The sequence below is a fragment of the Stenella coeruleoalba genome, assembly GCF_951394435.1.
Source record: "Stenella coeruleoalba genome assembly, chromosome: 16".
NCBI lineage: Eukaryota > Metazoa > Chordata > Mammalia > Artiodactyla > Delphinidae > Stenella > Stenella coeruleoalba.
In genome coordinates, this window is record NC_137162.1 from 5,509,208 (window position 1) to 5,524,912 (window position 15,705).

A 15,705-nucleotide genomic window follows, 5' to 3' on the forward strand; every position below is an offset into this window, starting at 1 on the left:
ACAAGCCTGGGGAGACCCGTGGAGCAGCTTCTGCCCCCTCAGCCCTGAGAAGCAACCAACCCTGCCGACACCTCGCTCTTGGACTTATAGCCTCCAGAACTGTGAGGGAACACGTTTCTGTTGTTTAAACTCCCCACTGTGTGGTACTTGGTTACCGTCGCCCCAGGAAACCCAGAGGCAGTCCTCTCAAGACCTTCAGCTGACAGATGCTGGTGGCAGGAAAAGGAATTAAGGTGCATTTTGGAAGAAAATAGATCATTATCACTTTGAAAATTTTGAACAAATTAAGTTCCCGTGTTGTGGTTTCATCAAAAGAATGCCTTCCTAATCTGGGTGCAATGCTGTGCTCTCACACAGGCACAGAGTCCAGCCCGTGGAGATCCTTCTGGAAGTGAGCAGGTGACAGGATTGGCATCTCCTTGGCTGAAGAGTCACTTAATCAACATCGGTGACCTGGGCTCACCTCTCCTGTCTGGTTGACCCTGGACGCTGCTTAAAGGCAGAGGCATACCCCGAATGAGCCCTCAAAGCTCAGGCCACCTCCCTGGTGACCGGAAAAGTTCTTTTCTTTGTTCTGTGCCCCAAGCCTCCATGAGCCTGAGACAGAAAAATGAACCATAACTTGCAGGTAAGTGTGTTCTTTGAACCTTAATATAAGGAATAATCATCTAGAAATTATATTCTCTGGAGCAATCCCAGTAGTACCCTACCCTGAACAGGATCACATAGAAAGGGAAAGTTAAATTTGACAACCATAAATAAATTTTCTTAGGGGAAAAGTGGAAGGGGTGAGGAGAAAAGAAGAAGAGAATGCCAAACGCTAATATAATCCATAAAATTTCAACAGAACAAGAGGAAAGAGCAGAAAAACAATTATTCCATTGTTATTTGATGATAATAAAGTCACCAAGTTTCCCAAAATCAAAACTACTTCCCCAAATGCATTTCTCTGATCGGATTCTGACTAAAACCAAAAAAGACAGCAGTTAAAGAAGGGGAAGTCCTTTTATGTTACAGGGTCTTTACAAAGACTGGGAATATTTTTATCAGGACTTAGAAGATTGATGAGCCCAGAAACTAAGTGCTCACTGAAGAATCCTTTATCACGATGCTGGCCAGTCAAATGCCTGCCACCAATTATTTTTTTTAGTTAAATGTACAGGGATCATCGACTCACCTAAGGATTCCCCTGTTTAAAGAGTGCATTCTTCTTACAAAGCAAAAAACAAGAAGTCGCAGCCCCTGCTACCCCGGGCTGCACAGGAAATTGTTATCTATTCAGGAATGACATCATTGCCCAGTGTTTATTAACCAGGATTTCAAATGCAACTGACCGGGGGCAGAAATAAAAAAAGATGTAAGAGCACTCTTCCTTCAGATCTGAAAAGTGTCTGAGATGAGAGCTTTGATCCTTAACCTCTAGTTAATTTCTCTATTTCCTCTCAGCCACTGGCCATATATATACTGGGAGCAGATAAGGCAATCCAACTGTCAGCTGTAAAAACTGAAACCAGGCAGAAGGTGCCCATTGCAGCTACTCGTTCACATAAAGACCGTTTTTGCAGTATTACATCTGCTTCCAGGCATATGACACAAAAGCCAATTTTTTCCCCCCAGTAGGACATTTCTTAGGGTAAAAGGTGCAAATGGAATGGAATTCCAAGCCAGCATGAGTCAGATGCGGGAGTGAGGGACGTGGACGTGGACATGGGTATTTTAATGGGTTTGCGCTTCTCCAGGAACACGGGAGCAAGCTGCAGCTTGCCTGGTGCACAGAAGCTGAACGCTGCGTCACTCACGTGCAGAGAGGATTCCAAAGACCGAGTCTGAAGATCAATTTGTGATTACTACGGGATGTGTGCAATTTCCTCTCCCCGTCACCCAACCTCCTACTTGGAAGGGTCTGGCTAACCCCAATCTGAAAGCAATTTTGCTGTTGGAATTATCAATTTTAATCAGTTCTCTTTTTTTCTATGTTATATGGAAGTCACCCCCTTTGAACAAGAAGCAAAGCCACCAACACTCCTCTCACACATGTGAGGAGTCTAAAACTCACGCCCGTCATTGCTCCTTTTCTGTGCAACTGTAAACCACGGCATAAAACGAAAGGTGTCCCGTTTTAATGATTTGCAAAACCCTAAATATGAAAACCAATTGTCTGAAAACCCAAGGACATCAGGAAACCACTGTCACCGACAGTATATTTATTGGATGATTACAACAATTGCTTTACTGGACCACATCCCACAAAGCTGTGACAATCTCTGTTCACCATTCAGAAAATGGGGTCATAGATTTTTTAAAAAGGAAATAAGAAATGACAATTTTGGTTCCTCTCAGGAAGTTGTTAACAAATCTACGTGAGAGCATAAAAAGTCTCACCATTCACATAAAACACCTCAAAACAATGAGCCTAATGAGCCTAAAATATCTTCAATGCATTTAAAAATTTTTTTTCAAGTGGTCAGTTATTAACAGTCAAGATGGACACACATGTGCAAAAGAGGAAACAATGGGGGGGTTTCTTAACAATAAAACAACTATTTCAACAGAAAACTTGAGAGGTTAAAAGTTTAGGAATTTAGTTTTAAGTTCACCTTAAATTAAAAAAAAAAAAACTGATTTAAATAACAGATAATCGCACCACTGCCCTTTCCCGACACAGCATCTATCATGCAAGAAAACCAACCATACACACTTTCCTAACAGGGTAATGCTTTGCCCATTACGCACTGAAAAATGTATTAACTGCACAAAACTACAAACAGAAAGACACCAAAATAAATACGCACCTTCATACGTTTCCAGGATGTGCACGGTATCTCCTATTTGTAAAGAAAGTTCATCCGCTCCCCTGGCATCATAGTTATAAAAAGCTGTTCAGAGGAAAAAGAGGTAAGAAGATATTAGTAAAGGTAACTATGCTGGATTGTTTCTGCCATTTTTAAGATTGAAATATTCAGTCTTTGCCTGGATCATCCTCTCTGATACCCACAAAAGGAGGCTTTTTTTTCAAGGGTCCTCAGTTTAAGAAGAAGAAATTCATAACTACTCATAACGCCAGAAAACCACAAGTGGTTTATTGTGGTAAAATACGTATGATGTGAAATTTGCCTTTTTAACTATTTTTAAGTGTACAATTCAGTGATGTTAGTTACATTCACAGTGTTGCTCTCCCATCACCACCATCAAGTTCCAGAACTTTTTCATCACTCCAAACAGAAACCCCATAACCATTAAGCCATCACTCCCTATCACTCCCTCCGCCAGCCCCTGATAACCTGTAACTCACTTTCTGTCTCTATGAATTTGACTACTCCAGCCACCCCGTTAATCATACAGTATTATCCTTTTGTGTCTGCTTCTTCCACTTAGCATAATGTTTTCAAGGTGTACGCACATCGTACCATGTATCAGAACCTCATTTCTTTTTATGGTGGAATAATGTTTATAATAGAAAGAAGACTAAAGCTCTTGTCAACAACATTTCGATTATCACTTCATATACTATCTTATATTTCCATTAACAGACTTTTTTCATTAGATGACTTTTTCCTATCTGTAAATCAATGACACATGGACTGAATATTTTTTGAAAATCAAACTGATTCTTTAAATTACTACATAGCCAATGCTACTATTAAGCAAGGCAAAAAAATATGTCTAATATTAGGAAGCAATCCTTCCAACTGACAATATGCAACAAACGTCTGAAATCCCTGGGACCTCCCTGGTGGTCCAGTGGGCAAGACTCCACGCTCCCACTGCAGGGGGCCGGGGGCCGATCCCTGGTCGGGGAACTAGATCCTACATGCCGCAACTAAGAGTTTGCATGCCACAACTAAGAAGTCTGCATGCCGCAACAAAGATTCCGCATGCTGCAACTAAGACCCGGCGCCGCCAAAAATAAATAAATAATAAATTAATAAATTAATAAATAATTTTTTTAAAAAAGCAGTTCTGTTCCTCCTAGCTAAGAACGTAAAAGTGATTCCATTAAATTCAGGTCATACTTTTGCTCAAGCATGGAGATAAAGGCAACAATCACACTGCTTATGACTCCCAAATATTCAATTAGCTTACTCTCAATAAAAATAAATAAATACAGTGATGTTTTTCCTTCCTACTGGATTCTCCCTAAAAAGATGTCAGACTTGAGGCAAAATTCATCGTAAACCTTTCATCAATCAGGATCAAACTCTCATCCATCCATCCTGAACACCTTGTTGGACTAGGCCGTCTTTTACAGGCGCCATTACTGTGTCCATTTCTGGAGTTCTCCCTGGTCACATCATGTGCAAACTTCTCCAACAAGCATGGGGGGCCTCCATCATCTGAATGACTGCCTGGCCCTCCTTCCAACCACACACTCCTGGCCCCTGTCACTGCTTCTCCTTGAAAGAAAGAAGTCACACCTGTGTGTCGCTCCTTATTCCTCCCCTGCCAAAGGGGTCTTCCCACCCGTGCACCTCTTCCAGAGAGCCAAGTCCAAGCATGTTCAAACCCCTTCTACAAAAATACCCAGCAACACAGCACGCTTCCTGTCGCCAGCTCCATAACCAAGCTACATTTGTGGTCTCTGGAAGCAGACAGAGTGGGCAGGGTACCACCTCTCCCCAGGGAGACCTGGGTGACCTCCAGCAAACACCCTATCCTCCGCATCTTCAGCTTCCCCATCTGTATGATGAGGAGACTGATATCTACCTCATAGGATGGTGTGTGTACTCTGTGTCTTAAAGAAAATAATGCTGGGACTTCCCTGGCGGTCCAGTGGTTAAGACTCTGCACTCACAATGCAGGGGGCACCGGTTCGATCCCTGGTCAGGGAACTAGATCCCACATGCCGCAACTAAGATCCCGCATGTTGCAACCAAGACCCGGCGCCGCCAAATTAAGAAAAAAAGAAATGGATCTGTTAACTTGACACAATGTGTTGCCTGTGGTGAACGCTTATTAAATTGTAAAAGCGCTTATTGTGTTTGAGGGTGTTTTGTTTTTACTGCCACAAAGACTTAGCAGACTATCACATGTTCACAAAGGTGCTTTGTGTCCACCTAGAGGGGTGGGATACGGAGGGTGGGAGGGAGACACAAGAGGGAGGAGATATGGGGATATATGTTTATGTATAATTGATTCACTTTGTTATACAGCAGAAACGAACACACCATTGTAAAGCAATTATACTCCAATAAAGATGTTAAAAAAATAAAATAAAACATCAATAACCATATATACATAGAAAATTCTATTTTCACAGTTATTTTCCTATATTTTCACCCGCATAAATGCTTATTAGTAGTTATTAAGTTTATTTAGCATTTTATGGTGAATCTTTAACAAGAAATAACAGCATTAGATAAAGAAAGCTCAAAACATATGCCAGCCTCTCCCAGCCCAGCACAACGGCTTTCAAAGCCTTCAGGAACCATAAATGCATTTATCATCGTTCTTAACAGCATCCTTGCCAGCATTCCTGTTCTATTACAGATGTGGAAAAAATAAACACATTAAAAACAATACAAATAAAATAAAATGGACAAGTCCACTGTAAATACATTCAGGTCCATGCGAATTTGTAAGGCATACACGCAAAAACCTTTAAGTAGTGGCCCCTCCACCTCTGAAGCAGGCAGAGAAAAGCAGTTGTGAAAATCTCATACAAGAATAGAGACATTTCAAATTTAACTATGAAATGAGGCTTTAAAGACTGATGATTTCACAGATGAAGGGAAAGGGAGCCTCGTTTATGCACGTGGCCCCAAATGACACAGCAGAGCCTGGACCACAACAATGGCTGCCCAGCCCCCAGCCTTAAGGATCCCACATTGAAATGCAAATTAAAAGACTCAACTATACAGATTACTGGACAAGGAAGTGGGAGGGAGGAGGAAGTGTGGTAGATAGAAAAATGGCCCACAGAGACGTTCACATCCAAATCCCAGAACCTGTGAGGATGCTCCCTTACACAGCAAAGGGGGCCAGTGCAGATGTGATTAGGTTAAAGATCCTGACATGGGGGTGCTAATCCCGGGTTATCCAGGTGGGTCCAATGTAATCACAAGGTTCCACAAGAGACAACAGGAGTGTCAGAGTCAGCCGGAGATGTGACCATGGAAGCAAGGAAGGGGCCACAAGCCAAGGAGAATTGGCAGCCTCTAGAAACTGGAAAAGGCAAGGAAAGGACTCTCCCCAAGAGCCTCCAGAAGGAACAGAGCCCTGCCGAAACGCTGACTTTAGGACTTCTGACGTCCAGGACTGTAAGATTATAAATTTGTGTTGTTGTAAACCCCTAAGTTTGTAGTTTGTTATGGCACCAATAGGAAACACGTGCAGGGAGGAATGTGGAAAACAATTTAAAAGTGGTATTTTGTGGTTGATTTATTCACTGCTGAGCAGGGTTGCAAGCATCTGAACAAGTCTGAGGCTGAGGTTCCCCAATTCTTGGGTGATAGAAAAATGAGAACAATGCAGTGAATTTTTCTTAAATAAGCCCGAAAGTATTCAATGTAAAAGGCTATGCCTTATTCTGATTATGTGACCTTTCGAAGCTGCCCCTTTTTGGGGGTGGGGGGGTGAAAGCGGAGACGAGAAAGACCAGAGGCATCTTCTCCTTTACGAAGGATGATGATGACAGATGGCATCTGGTTTTAAAAATGTCTTTACTTGACAGAAGCACAGAGATGGTGGCCTTTCTGCAGTTTGTCTTCTTTATCTCTCTGGTCTGTTAAGATGTGGGAACACCTCTGCAAGAGAACATGGTCATCGCGCCTTCATTCACATCTTTGGAGAGAGCAGCCTTCACCTGCCTCTGGCTGATGGGTGAACCCTTCATCGATTCCTGCCCCTCAAAGCCATTTACCTTTCTTAATAGCCTGGCTTGAAACGGCGTCGCTGGGTATAAATGCACCTTCAACATGAATTTCTCAATCCTGGACCGCAGAGTCCAGCATACAAGCTTGACGTGTTATTCACGTGAAGAGTGAAATGGGAGCTTCTTTCCCAGGATGGCGTGTTGGGGGGGGGGGGGGCGGGGGGTAGCTTTTTTCTGGCAGAGCCGGCAGCAGCACAGAGTAAGGAAGCACATGGATCGTTTTTTCCCAAAATAAAAAATAAACACTCTGGTCTGCGCTTCATACAGCTTAGATGCATCAGAGATGTTGAAAAGCCAAAGTCATCTCCTCTGCTCAGCCTCCTGATCACCCTAAAAACGGCTGCCCAGGAACGTAAGGAAAGAAGTGTGGCTCGTAAGTCATACAGGAGGGCTTCCTTTTACACCAAGATCATTAATAACACTGATGGTGACGATACGACAGACGAAGATGATGATGGTGGTGGTGGTGAGGGTGATGGTGATAGGGGTGATGATGCTGGTCATGACAGTGGCTGACATTTACTGAGTATATTCCCTGGGCTAGCCAGTGGGCTAAAAGCTTCACATGTTCAGCTAATTCAACACTCACGACAGTCCTAGGAGGTGAAGATAAAATTTTTCCCACTGCCCTCATCAGGGTTTATAGCAGCTCAGAGTCGGCCCATACATGAGCAGCCAGTGGAGGGGCTATGCAGGGCCAGAGGCCAGCCTGGATGAGAGGCCAGAATGCCACAGCCCTGCAGGGTCTCTTCCTCAAACTCTGCCCTCTCTGGGCCTCACGCTGCCCTCCTGATGGCTCCCACAAATCACAACATCCAGCCTGGGTCCCTGACAGGCAAACATGCCTGTGCGCTCCTGAAGTCCACCAGGGTCCACAACATCATGGTAATGGATCTCTCATTCCTTACACAGAAGAACCCAAATTGAGGTAATTCCAGAAATGCAAGGTTGGTTTAACATCCAGAAAACAGATTAATGTAATTCACCAGTTTAACGGAGTAAATGATAAAAAAAGCGTATGATCATCCCAATCGGTGCAGAAAAAGAATTCAATGAAATGTAACTCCAGGGAAAAACAACAAAACCACCTGACTACTCTGACATTGGGGGGTGGAGGGGACACTACAGTCCCTCAGCCCATTTACAAGATGGAAACACAGAGGCCTCCAGAGGAGTCATGACTTGCTCAAGGAGGCACAGCAAATGACGGCAGCCCTGGGACCCTGGGGTGTCTCTTCCAGACTGTCAACACCACACCACTCTTCCTGACCCAAGCCTTCACCATCTCTCATTGAGATGAAAAATAATACTTCAGCTGGTTTCCTATATAAAATCTTCTCTCCGTCACCAAAGTTACCTTCCTTAAATCTTACTCCAAAACACTACGTGGTTTCTCTTGGCTTCAAAGCCCTGTGGGATCTGACTTCGGTCCACCTTTCCGATCTCGTCTCCGCCCCCCACTCCCCCTCCTTCAGCTCCCCTTCCCCCCACCCCAGGCCTATCACAAGCTGCTCCTGCCACTAGGAATGCCCCTCCCCCCACTCCCTCTGAAGACCCCACTTGTCTACAAGGGTTGCCTTTAACTTCACATCCTTTTCCAGATCCTTACTGAACTCTGACGTCTTCCCCAGGACCAAAAACTGGTACAGGCACACCTGAATTAATTGCTTGCTTCCCAACTTTCCTATGAGCTCTGTGACACCGCAGGGCCTTGGAGGGTTACTTATCTATATCTGTCTCTTCCTCCAGACCCAACTCCTTGGGGAAAGTAAACATTTGTTAATCACTGGATTTCCCACAGTGGCTAACACCATGCCTTGCAGGCACTCAACAAAAATTCACTGCATTTAACCAGACCACAAAGTATTCCTCCTTGTGAGGTTTGCAACAGAGTGAAAGCAAACACTGTATCATGTGTTCCTTTTCAAAATGATCTTGACCTCTACAGACAGATCCAGGAGCCCGAGACTTATTCAATCAATAAGAAAGAGAGACACAATATTAGCTTTCCCAGCTCTGCTGCGGGTTTCTTCCATCTAATGAGATAATCTACCGTCAGCGCGCGGGTTCAAAGCCTCCTTAACGCACCAAAGGCATGGGCTTGACCACACATCACTTCTCAAAATCTGCTCAGCTCCCAGCTTCTCTCCCTATTCCACACACTGTCCCCCTGAAACATGACTTCAGGATTTCAAGTAGCAATTTAAAAGTTAATTAATTCTTTTAGAAAGTCAATTTGTGAAAATTAATGGCTCTGTGATCTCATTCCCTTTGTCTTGCCATCAGTGGGGGAAAAATGTTCAACAGCAGGCATCTTCGCAGGGCTGGGGAAAATGCAGACCCTGTGCTTAAGGGGAAGGAGCATGGACCCTGGCTGTGCCCCCCACAGGGCCTGCTTCTGAGGGGCTGTCTGTCTTGCTCTCCTTGAGTTTCACAAGCCCAACACATGTTTCCCTAGTCCATGCCAAGCACAGACATACAGCGTTTCCCAAGCCTCTATCTGGCGTCTGCTCTGGTCCAGCAGAGGGCTGGTGCTGCAGAGAAGAGCTGAGCACAATGCAGCCCCAGGGAGTAAAGTCACCCCGCAGCCTGGTCTCTAAGGAACAACCTTTTCACATATTGGACCCATTCAGGAAAAACAGTGTAGAAAGAATCAGAAAACACTTATGCACAACCTTTGAACTTGACTCTGGGCAGGGGGCAGCTCCCACCCTACATCAGAGCTAGGGGCTGGGCTTCCTAAATTTTATTGTAAAAAAGAGACTGGCACCCACTCAATTACCAGCTTCTATGACCCACAGCCCAGTCCTTCCACTTCTCTGATTTGGGGGCAGGCGACTCAGGCAGGGTTAGAGCCTCCCAGAGGCCTGAGCCATGGTGACCCTCAGCACTGCTTTCACCATCAGCCTTACTTTTGACCAGCACCTAACAGTACCTGGCACACAGCAGGAACTCTAACGTGGATGGAAGCAAGGAAAAGGAACAGGATAGGGAAGGGAAGGGAAGGAAGATCCTTAGAGCCTGGTCCTAAGGATGCTGCTACAAGTGTTGTCTCTAATATTTTTTAAAGATAAAACAAATAAACATTAAAATACTTAGGAACAAACTTAACTAAGGAGGTCAAAGACTTGCATACTGAAAACAACAGACCAATGCAGAAAGAAATTAAAAGATACAAATACATGGAAAGTCATCTCATGTTCATGGACTGGAAGACTTAATATTGTTAAGATGTCAATGCTACCCAAAGAGATCTACAGATTCAATGCAATTCCTATTAAAATCCCAATGACAGGGACTTCCCCGGTGGTCCAGTGGTTAAGACTCCAAGCTTCCACTAAAGGGAGCATTGGTTCGATCCCTGGTCAGGGAGCTAAGATCCCACATGCCACATGGTGTGGCCAAAAAATAAATAAATAAAAGAAACCCTTCTCTAGAGCGAGCACTCGCCCATTTAAAAAAAAAAAAAAATCCCAATGACATTTTTGCAGAAATAGAAAAATCCATCCCACAGGAGCTGAAATAGTCAAAACAATATTGAAAATGAACAAAGTTGGAGGCCTCACACTTCCTGATTTCAACACATACTACAAAGCTCTGGTAATCAAAACTGTGTGGCATATACAGACATACAGACTAATGGGATAGAATAAAGAGCCCAAAAATAAACTCTCACATATATGGTTAAATTATTCTGACATGGGTGCCAAGACCTGGAGAAAAGACAATCTTTTCAACAAATGGGGTGTTGGAAAAAATTGGTATCTGTATGCAAAAGAAGGAAGAATCATTCACAAAAAGTAACTCAAAATGGATAGAAGACGTAAACATAAAAGCTAATAAAACTGCAAAGCTCTTAGAAGAAAACACACAAGAAAAACTTCATGGCACTGGATTAGGCAGAAATTTCTTGGCTATGACACCAAAAGCACTGGCAGCAACAACGATGACAAAAAATAGATGTGGACTTCATCAAAATTAAAACCTTTTGTGCATCCAAAGGAAACTATCAAAAGAATGAAAAAGCAACCCACAGAATGGGAGAAAATATTTACAAATCCTGTATCTGATAAAGAACTGATAACCAAAATATATAAGGAATTCCTACAATTCGATAATAAAAAATAACGTAATTCAAAAATGGACAAAGGTCTTGAATAGACGTTTCTCCAAAGAAGATACACAAATGGCCAATAAGCACATGAAAAAATGCTCAACATCACTAGTCAAATGAAAAACTACGAGATAGCAACGAAGACCCAACGCGGCCAAAAATAAATAAAGTAAATAAATCAATTTTTAAAAACTACGAGCTATCACTGCACATTCACTAGGATGGCATTTTTTTTAAAATAGAAAAGAAAAAGTATTGGCCAAGATGTGGAAAAACTGGAAACTTTATAATATTGCTGGTGGGAATGTAAAATGGTACAGCCACTGTGGAAAACAGTTTAATGTTTCCTCAAAACGTTAAACTTAGAATTACCATATGATCCAGCAATTACACTTCTGGGTATATAGCCAAAAGAAGTGAAAGCAGGGACCTGAACAGATATTTGTACGGCCATGTTCACCACAGCATTATTCACAATGGCCAAAATGTGGAAACAACCCAAGAGTCCACCAACAGATCAAATGTGGTCTATACATACAATGGAATATTATTCAGTCTTAAGAAGGAGGGAAATGCTGACACAGGATACCTTGAAGACACTATGCTAAGTGAAGGAAGCCACACACAAAAGACCAGATATTCTGTAATTCTTCTTACATGATGTGCCTAGAATTCTTAACATTCATAGCGACAGAAGGTAGGATGGTGGTTGCCAAGGGCTGAGGAGGAGGGCAATGGGGGTTAGTGTGTAATGGGTGGAGAGTTTCAGTTGCGGAAGATGACAAAGTTCTGAAGATGGAAGGGGGTGACGGCTGCACGACAATGTGAATGTGCTTAATGCCACAGAACCGTACACCCCAAAATGGTAAATTTATGCTATGTCTATTTTACCACAATAATAAAAAAAGATGCAATGAATAAAAAGAAAGATTGCTAAAGTAAATGAGGAAAATTCCCAGTGGACCCAGCATCCCCCATTTCTGTGAGCTGTGCAACATACAAACTCCCCAGTGCGGGTAGCAGCTTCCCTTACCTGGTTCAAAACATCAGGTTCAAACTAGAAGGAGAAATATAGGAAAACTAGAGGTGATGGGCTCAAGGTCAGAAAATGCCTCCAGCTGCATGCATGAGTGGGGGTCTGACAGAATACCCACATTTCTGAAAAGGGCACCACTTTCAAAGTCACAAAGTTACTTCTCTGGGGTTCATCTCTTTCTTTCCTAGGAATGGAGAGATTGCTTTCTCTGCCAATAAAATTCCCTGTGGCAAGATTTCATGCAATGTTGGATATCAGAATCACTGAACTCATGCAAATAATTAAAGAAATGGTGCAGGGGCATAGCAAGATACAGGAACCGTCTTTGGTTATTCATTATTTCTTTTTGCCTTTTGTATGGAAACAGGTGTGAGGGATGGCAAAGATAAGATAGTGAAAAGAAATACATAAAAGAGTCTTCTGTCAAATTCTCACTGAACTGACAGACACAATTCAAAGATATTTTAATACCTTGCTTTAGAATAAAGTATCATTGAAGCCTTATCCACAACGAGGCAGAAACTATCTCATTTCTGTCTGGTCTAAAGGGTCGCAGTGCCCCAAATACGCAGGTTTCTTAGGAAATATACTGGTCGTGGATGAGTCTGGGCTTTACTGCTTTTCCATGACACGAAAAATGAGTCCACCTTTCCACACTTTTGTCTTTCATAACGTCAGTGCCAGGGGAGAAGACCACTGACTTCATTATTGATGGTCTTTGCAAATCCACCCACAAATCAGAAAAGATTTAGCTGACCTGAATATTATCTCTTTTTGCATTTCATTTTGCTCAGCGGCAAAGAGATGCAGAGGAGAGATGGGGGAGAGATCTAAACTCTTTAATCATCCTTCTTCAGGCAGAAAGGTTACTGCAATTTGGGAAAATATATGCCAGTGAAACAACCCGGCTCTTACCCACCCCATGCCCCCTCCACCACCCACTCCCACCCCAGCCGTGGAGACCTTACAGTGACCTCACCCCACAGGGCTGGGCAAACACCATGAGGCTCCCTGCAGACGGCACTGCAGACCCACCAGCCACGTGGGATGTGAGCCCAGGGCACTGGACAACCAGGGGCTGGTCTAGCGAGGTTCCCGATGGGGAAGACAGGAGCTTAGAGCCCTCCGACGCACGTCTTATTTCTCTGCTACAGACCTGGCCAGGACTTGCAACTTCCTCCCACTGGTCAAACTGGTTCTACCTAAAGGGCACAGTGAAACACACACAGGCCTGGGGGCCTGGGGAGACAGAAATGAGCCAGGTCCCCTCCACCGGGGACACACCATAAACAAGGAGAGGAGAATCGAGCTTAGTCCTGTTCACCTGTGATTCTCAACGATAAGGTCTCTTTGACACAAGCCCCAATTCCTCTTACTGGGCTTAAGCTTTGATTGGTTTTGCAGAATGAGGCCATGCCTTCTCCTCTCGTTTTTTCAAATCTAATAATAGCAGTGATGAATAAAGGGGAAAGACAAAAGGAACATTCCAGAAGGCTAATTTGTTTTTCTTCATGGCCCAAAATAATAATATCACAAATAAAGCTAGCAGTCAACCTGGGGGAAGCCTTTGTCATTGTGCAAATGTAAGCAGAGGGGTTCCCAGGCCACCGTACCACAGGGTCACCACAGCCCTCACCCCACCCCAGGACTCTGTCCCAAAGCCTACTTCTGTCTGGAATGCCCTTTCTTCCCCCTCTTCACCTGGCTTGGCCCTCCACTTCATCCATCACACGTAAGGAAAGCTTCCCCATCACTTCTCACCCAATGAGGGAGTTACTGGGTGAGAAGCACCCTCACAGGAGCTCAACAGTGCCCTCTGCCCACCCTGACGAAGCGCCCACTTGCTACTCACTGCAGGAAGCACGTATCACTTAACAGGTATCCAATAAATGCTTGTCACGGGGAGCCTGAAGAAGGGCCCCTCCTCTGGCTTCCCATTCCACGAGGAGTTCTTCTAAAACACCACAGGACGGTTTACCCCTTCACCTCTCTGCTCTCCAACTCCTGCCACACCCGCCCTCCATCAGTTCCATCACTGCATCCTCGCTTCACACTGCCTGGCGCCCAGAGTGACACCAATGTTGATCGAGTGAATCATTTAACAAATCAGCACAGGTTTTCAAGGCGGCAAAACTACTACTTGAATCCCAAATCCGCTGGAAAACACTGCAGCTTCGTTTGCATTTATCTCACATTAGAAACTAAGGACCAGACTGGGGTCTTAGCTGGCAGAGACAGCTTCTAACACCTCCGTTCTAACAGCCTCACCCGGGAGGCGTGTCCTGGAGGTCTGACCACACGCTCAGAATAAGCATAGTTTCACTTGGGCAAATGGCGCCAATGATCCTGCCCAGGGCACCTGCACACTCAGGCCCATTAGCAAACCACACGCCCTGGACGGGCTGTGAGGGGCAGCAAGACTGAGCAGGTCTCTCTTGGCTCTGAGTGTGGAAAAGATGCTGCCCAGCGACCCAGCCCCTCACTGGTCACCCTTGTGCGAACCTCGTCGAGAAGAAGAGGCCTGGGTGGAGAGTGTCCGTCCCAGCACTGCCTTGAAGGAGGGAGCTGAGGGTCCTGACTTGGCCAGACCTGGGCCACCTGCCTCTCGTGTCTGTCTTCTCAGGTGTGTAGATGAATCTGATGCAAAGGCCCTGCTCCAGCCGAAGCCATCAAGTGTGAGGTTCAAGTTCCCTAAGGACACAGGACCAACCTTCCCTTAATCTCTTGACCAATTTGCCCTCCATGGACAGTGCACAGATGGGGAGAAGGCAGCATGTTCACTGAGGGGGTGTTTACAGGTGGGCTGCCTTTCACAAAGCAGACCCCAGCACGTGCTCACAGACCTTATGTGACGTGGACCCGCAGACAGGACTGCAGATCGAAGACGAGGAGTTAAACAAACCAGGGCCCAAGGGGAGGGTCCCCCCTGCCCACCCACTCACTGCTCAGAGCTCTCCTCTGCCCCAGACCCGCCAGCCAGGAGCTGCTCTAGGCCCAGATGGCACGAGCCTCTGTCCTCCCCATCAGGTTGCTAAGCCCACACCTGGCCAGACCTTCATGCTCTTGAACGTGGCTGTAAGTCCACAGAACCCCCAGCAAGGCCGAGGCAGGGTGCCTTCCCAGCAGAACTGACTACATACTTTTCCGAGCCCAATGCAAAGAAAAGCGTGAAGTCCCTTATTCAAAAATGATTAAAAATTTTAAGACAATTAGGATGGCTATTATCTTTAAAAAAAAAAAAAAGGCAAGTGTTGGTAAGGAGAGACTGGGCCCCCTGTGCACTGCTGGTGGGAATATAAAATGGTGCAGCTGCCGTGGAAAAGTTTTGTGGTCCCTTGAAAAATTAAACACGTGATTAACACCTGACCCAGCAATTCCACTTCTGGGAATATATCCAGAAGAACTGAAAGCAGGGACTTGAACAGGTATTTGCATAGCCACGTTCACAGCAGCAGTACTCACGATAGCCAAGAGGTGCAAGAAGCCCAAGTGCCCATCAGTGGACGAGCAGATCAGCAAAACGTGGCCCATCCGTACAACGGCATATGATCCAGCCTCAAAAAGGAAGGGAACTCTGACACATGAGACAACATGGATGACCCTTGAGGACATTATGCTAAGTGAAATAAACCAGTCACAAAAGGACAAACGTTGTATGATCCCACTTACATGGCGTGTTCCCGG

At 44.8% G+C, this 15,705-nt stretch overlaps 1 protein-coding gene across 2 annotated transcripts in view; it reads right to left on the bottom strand.

Annotated features, from left to right (window-relative positions):
- The window catches only part of DOCK1 (dedicator of cytokinesis 1), a 527,155-nt gene that overhangs the window by 474,856 nt on the left and 36,594 nt on the right, over positions 1–15,705 (bottom strand). For both annotated transcript variants that reach the window (XM_079899863.1, XM_079899862.1), the window contains exon 2: positions 2,793–2,876. In XM_079899863.1, coding sequence (XP_079755989.1) covers positions 2,793–2,876 — 84 coding nt within the window. The remainder of the gene's footprint in view (positions 1–2,792; positions 2,877–15,705) is intronic.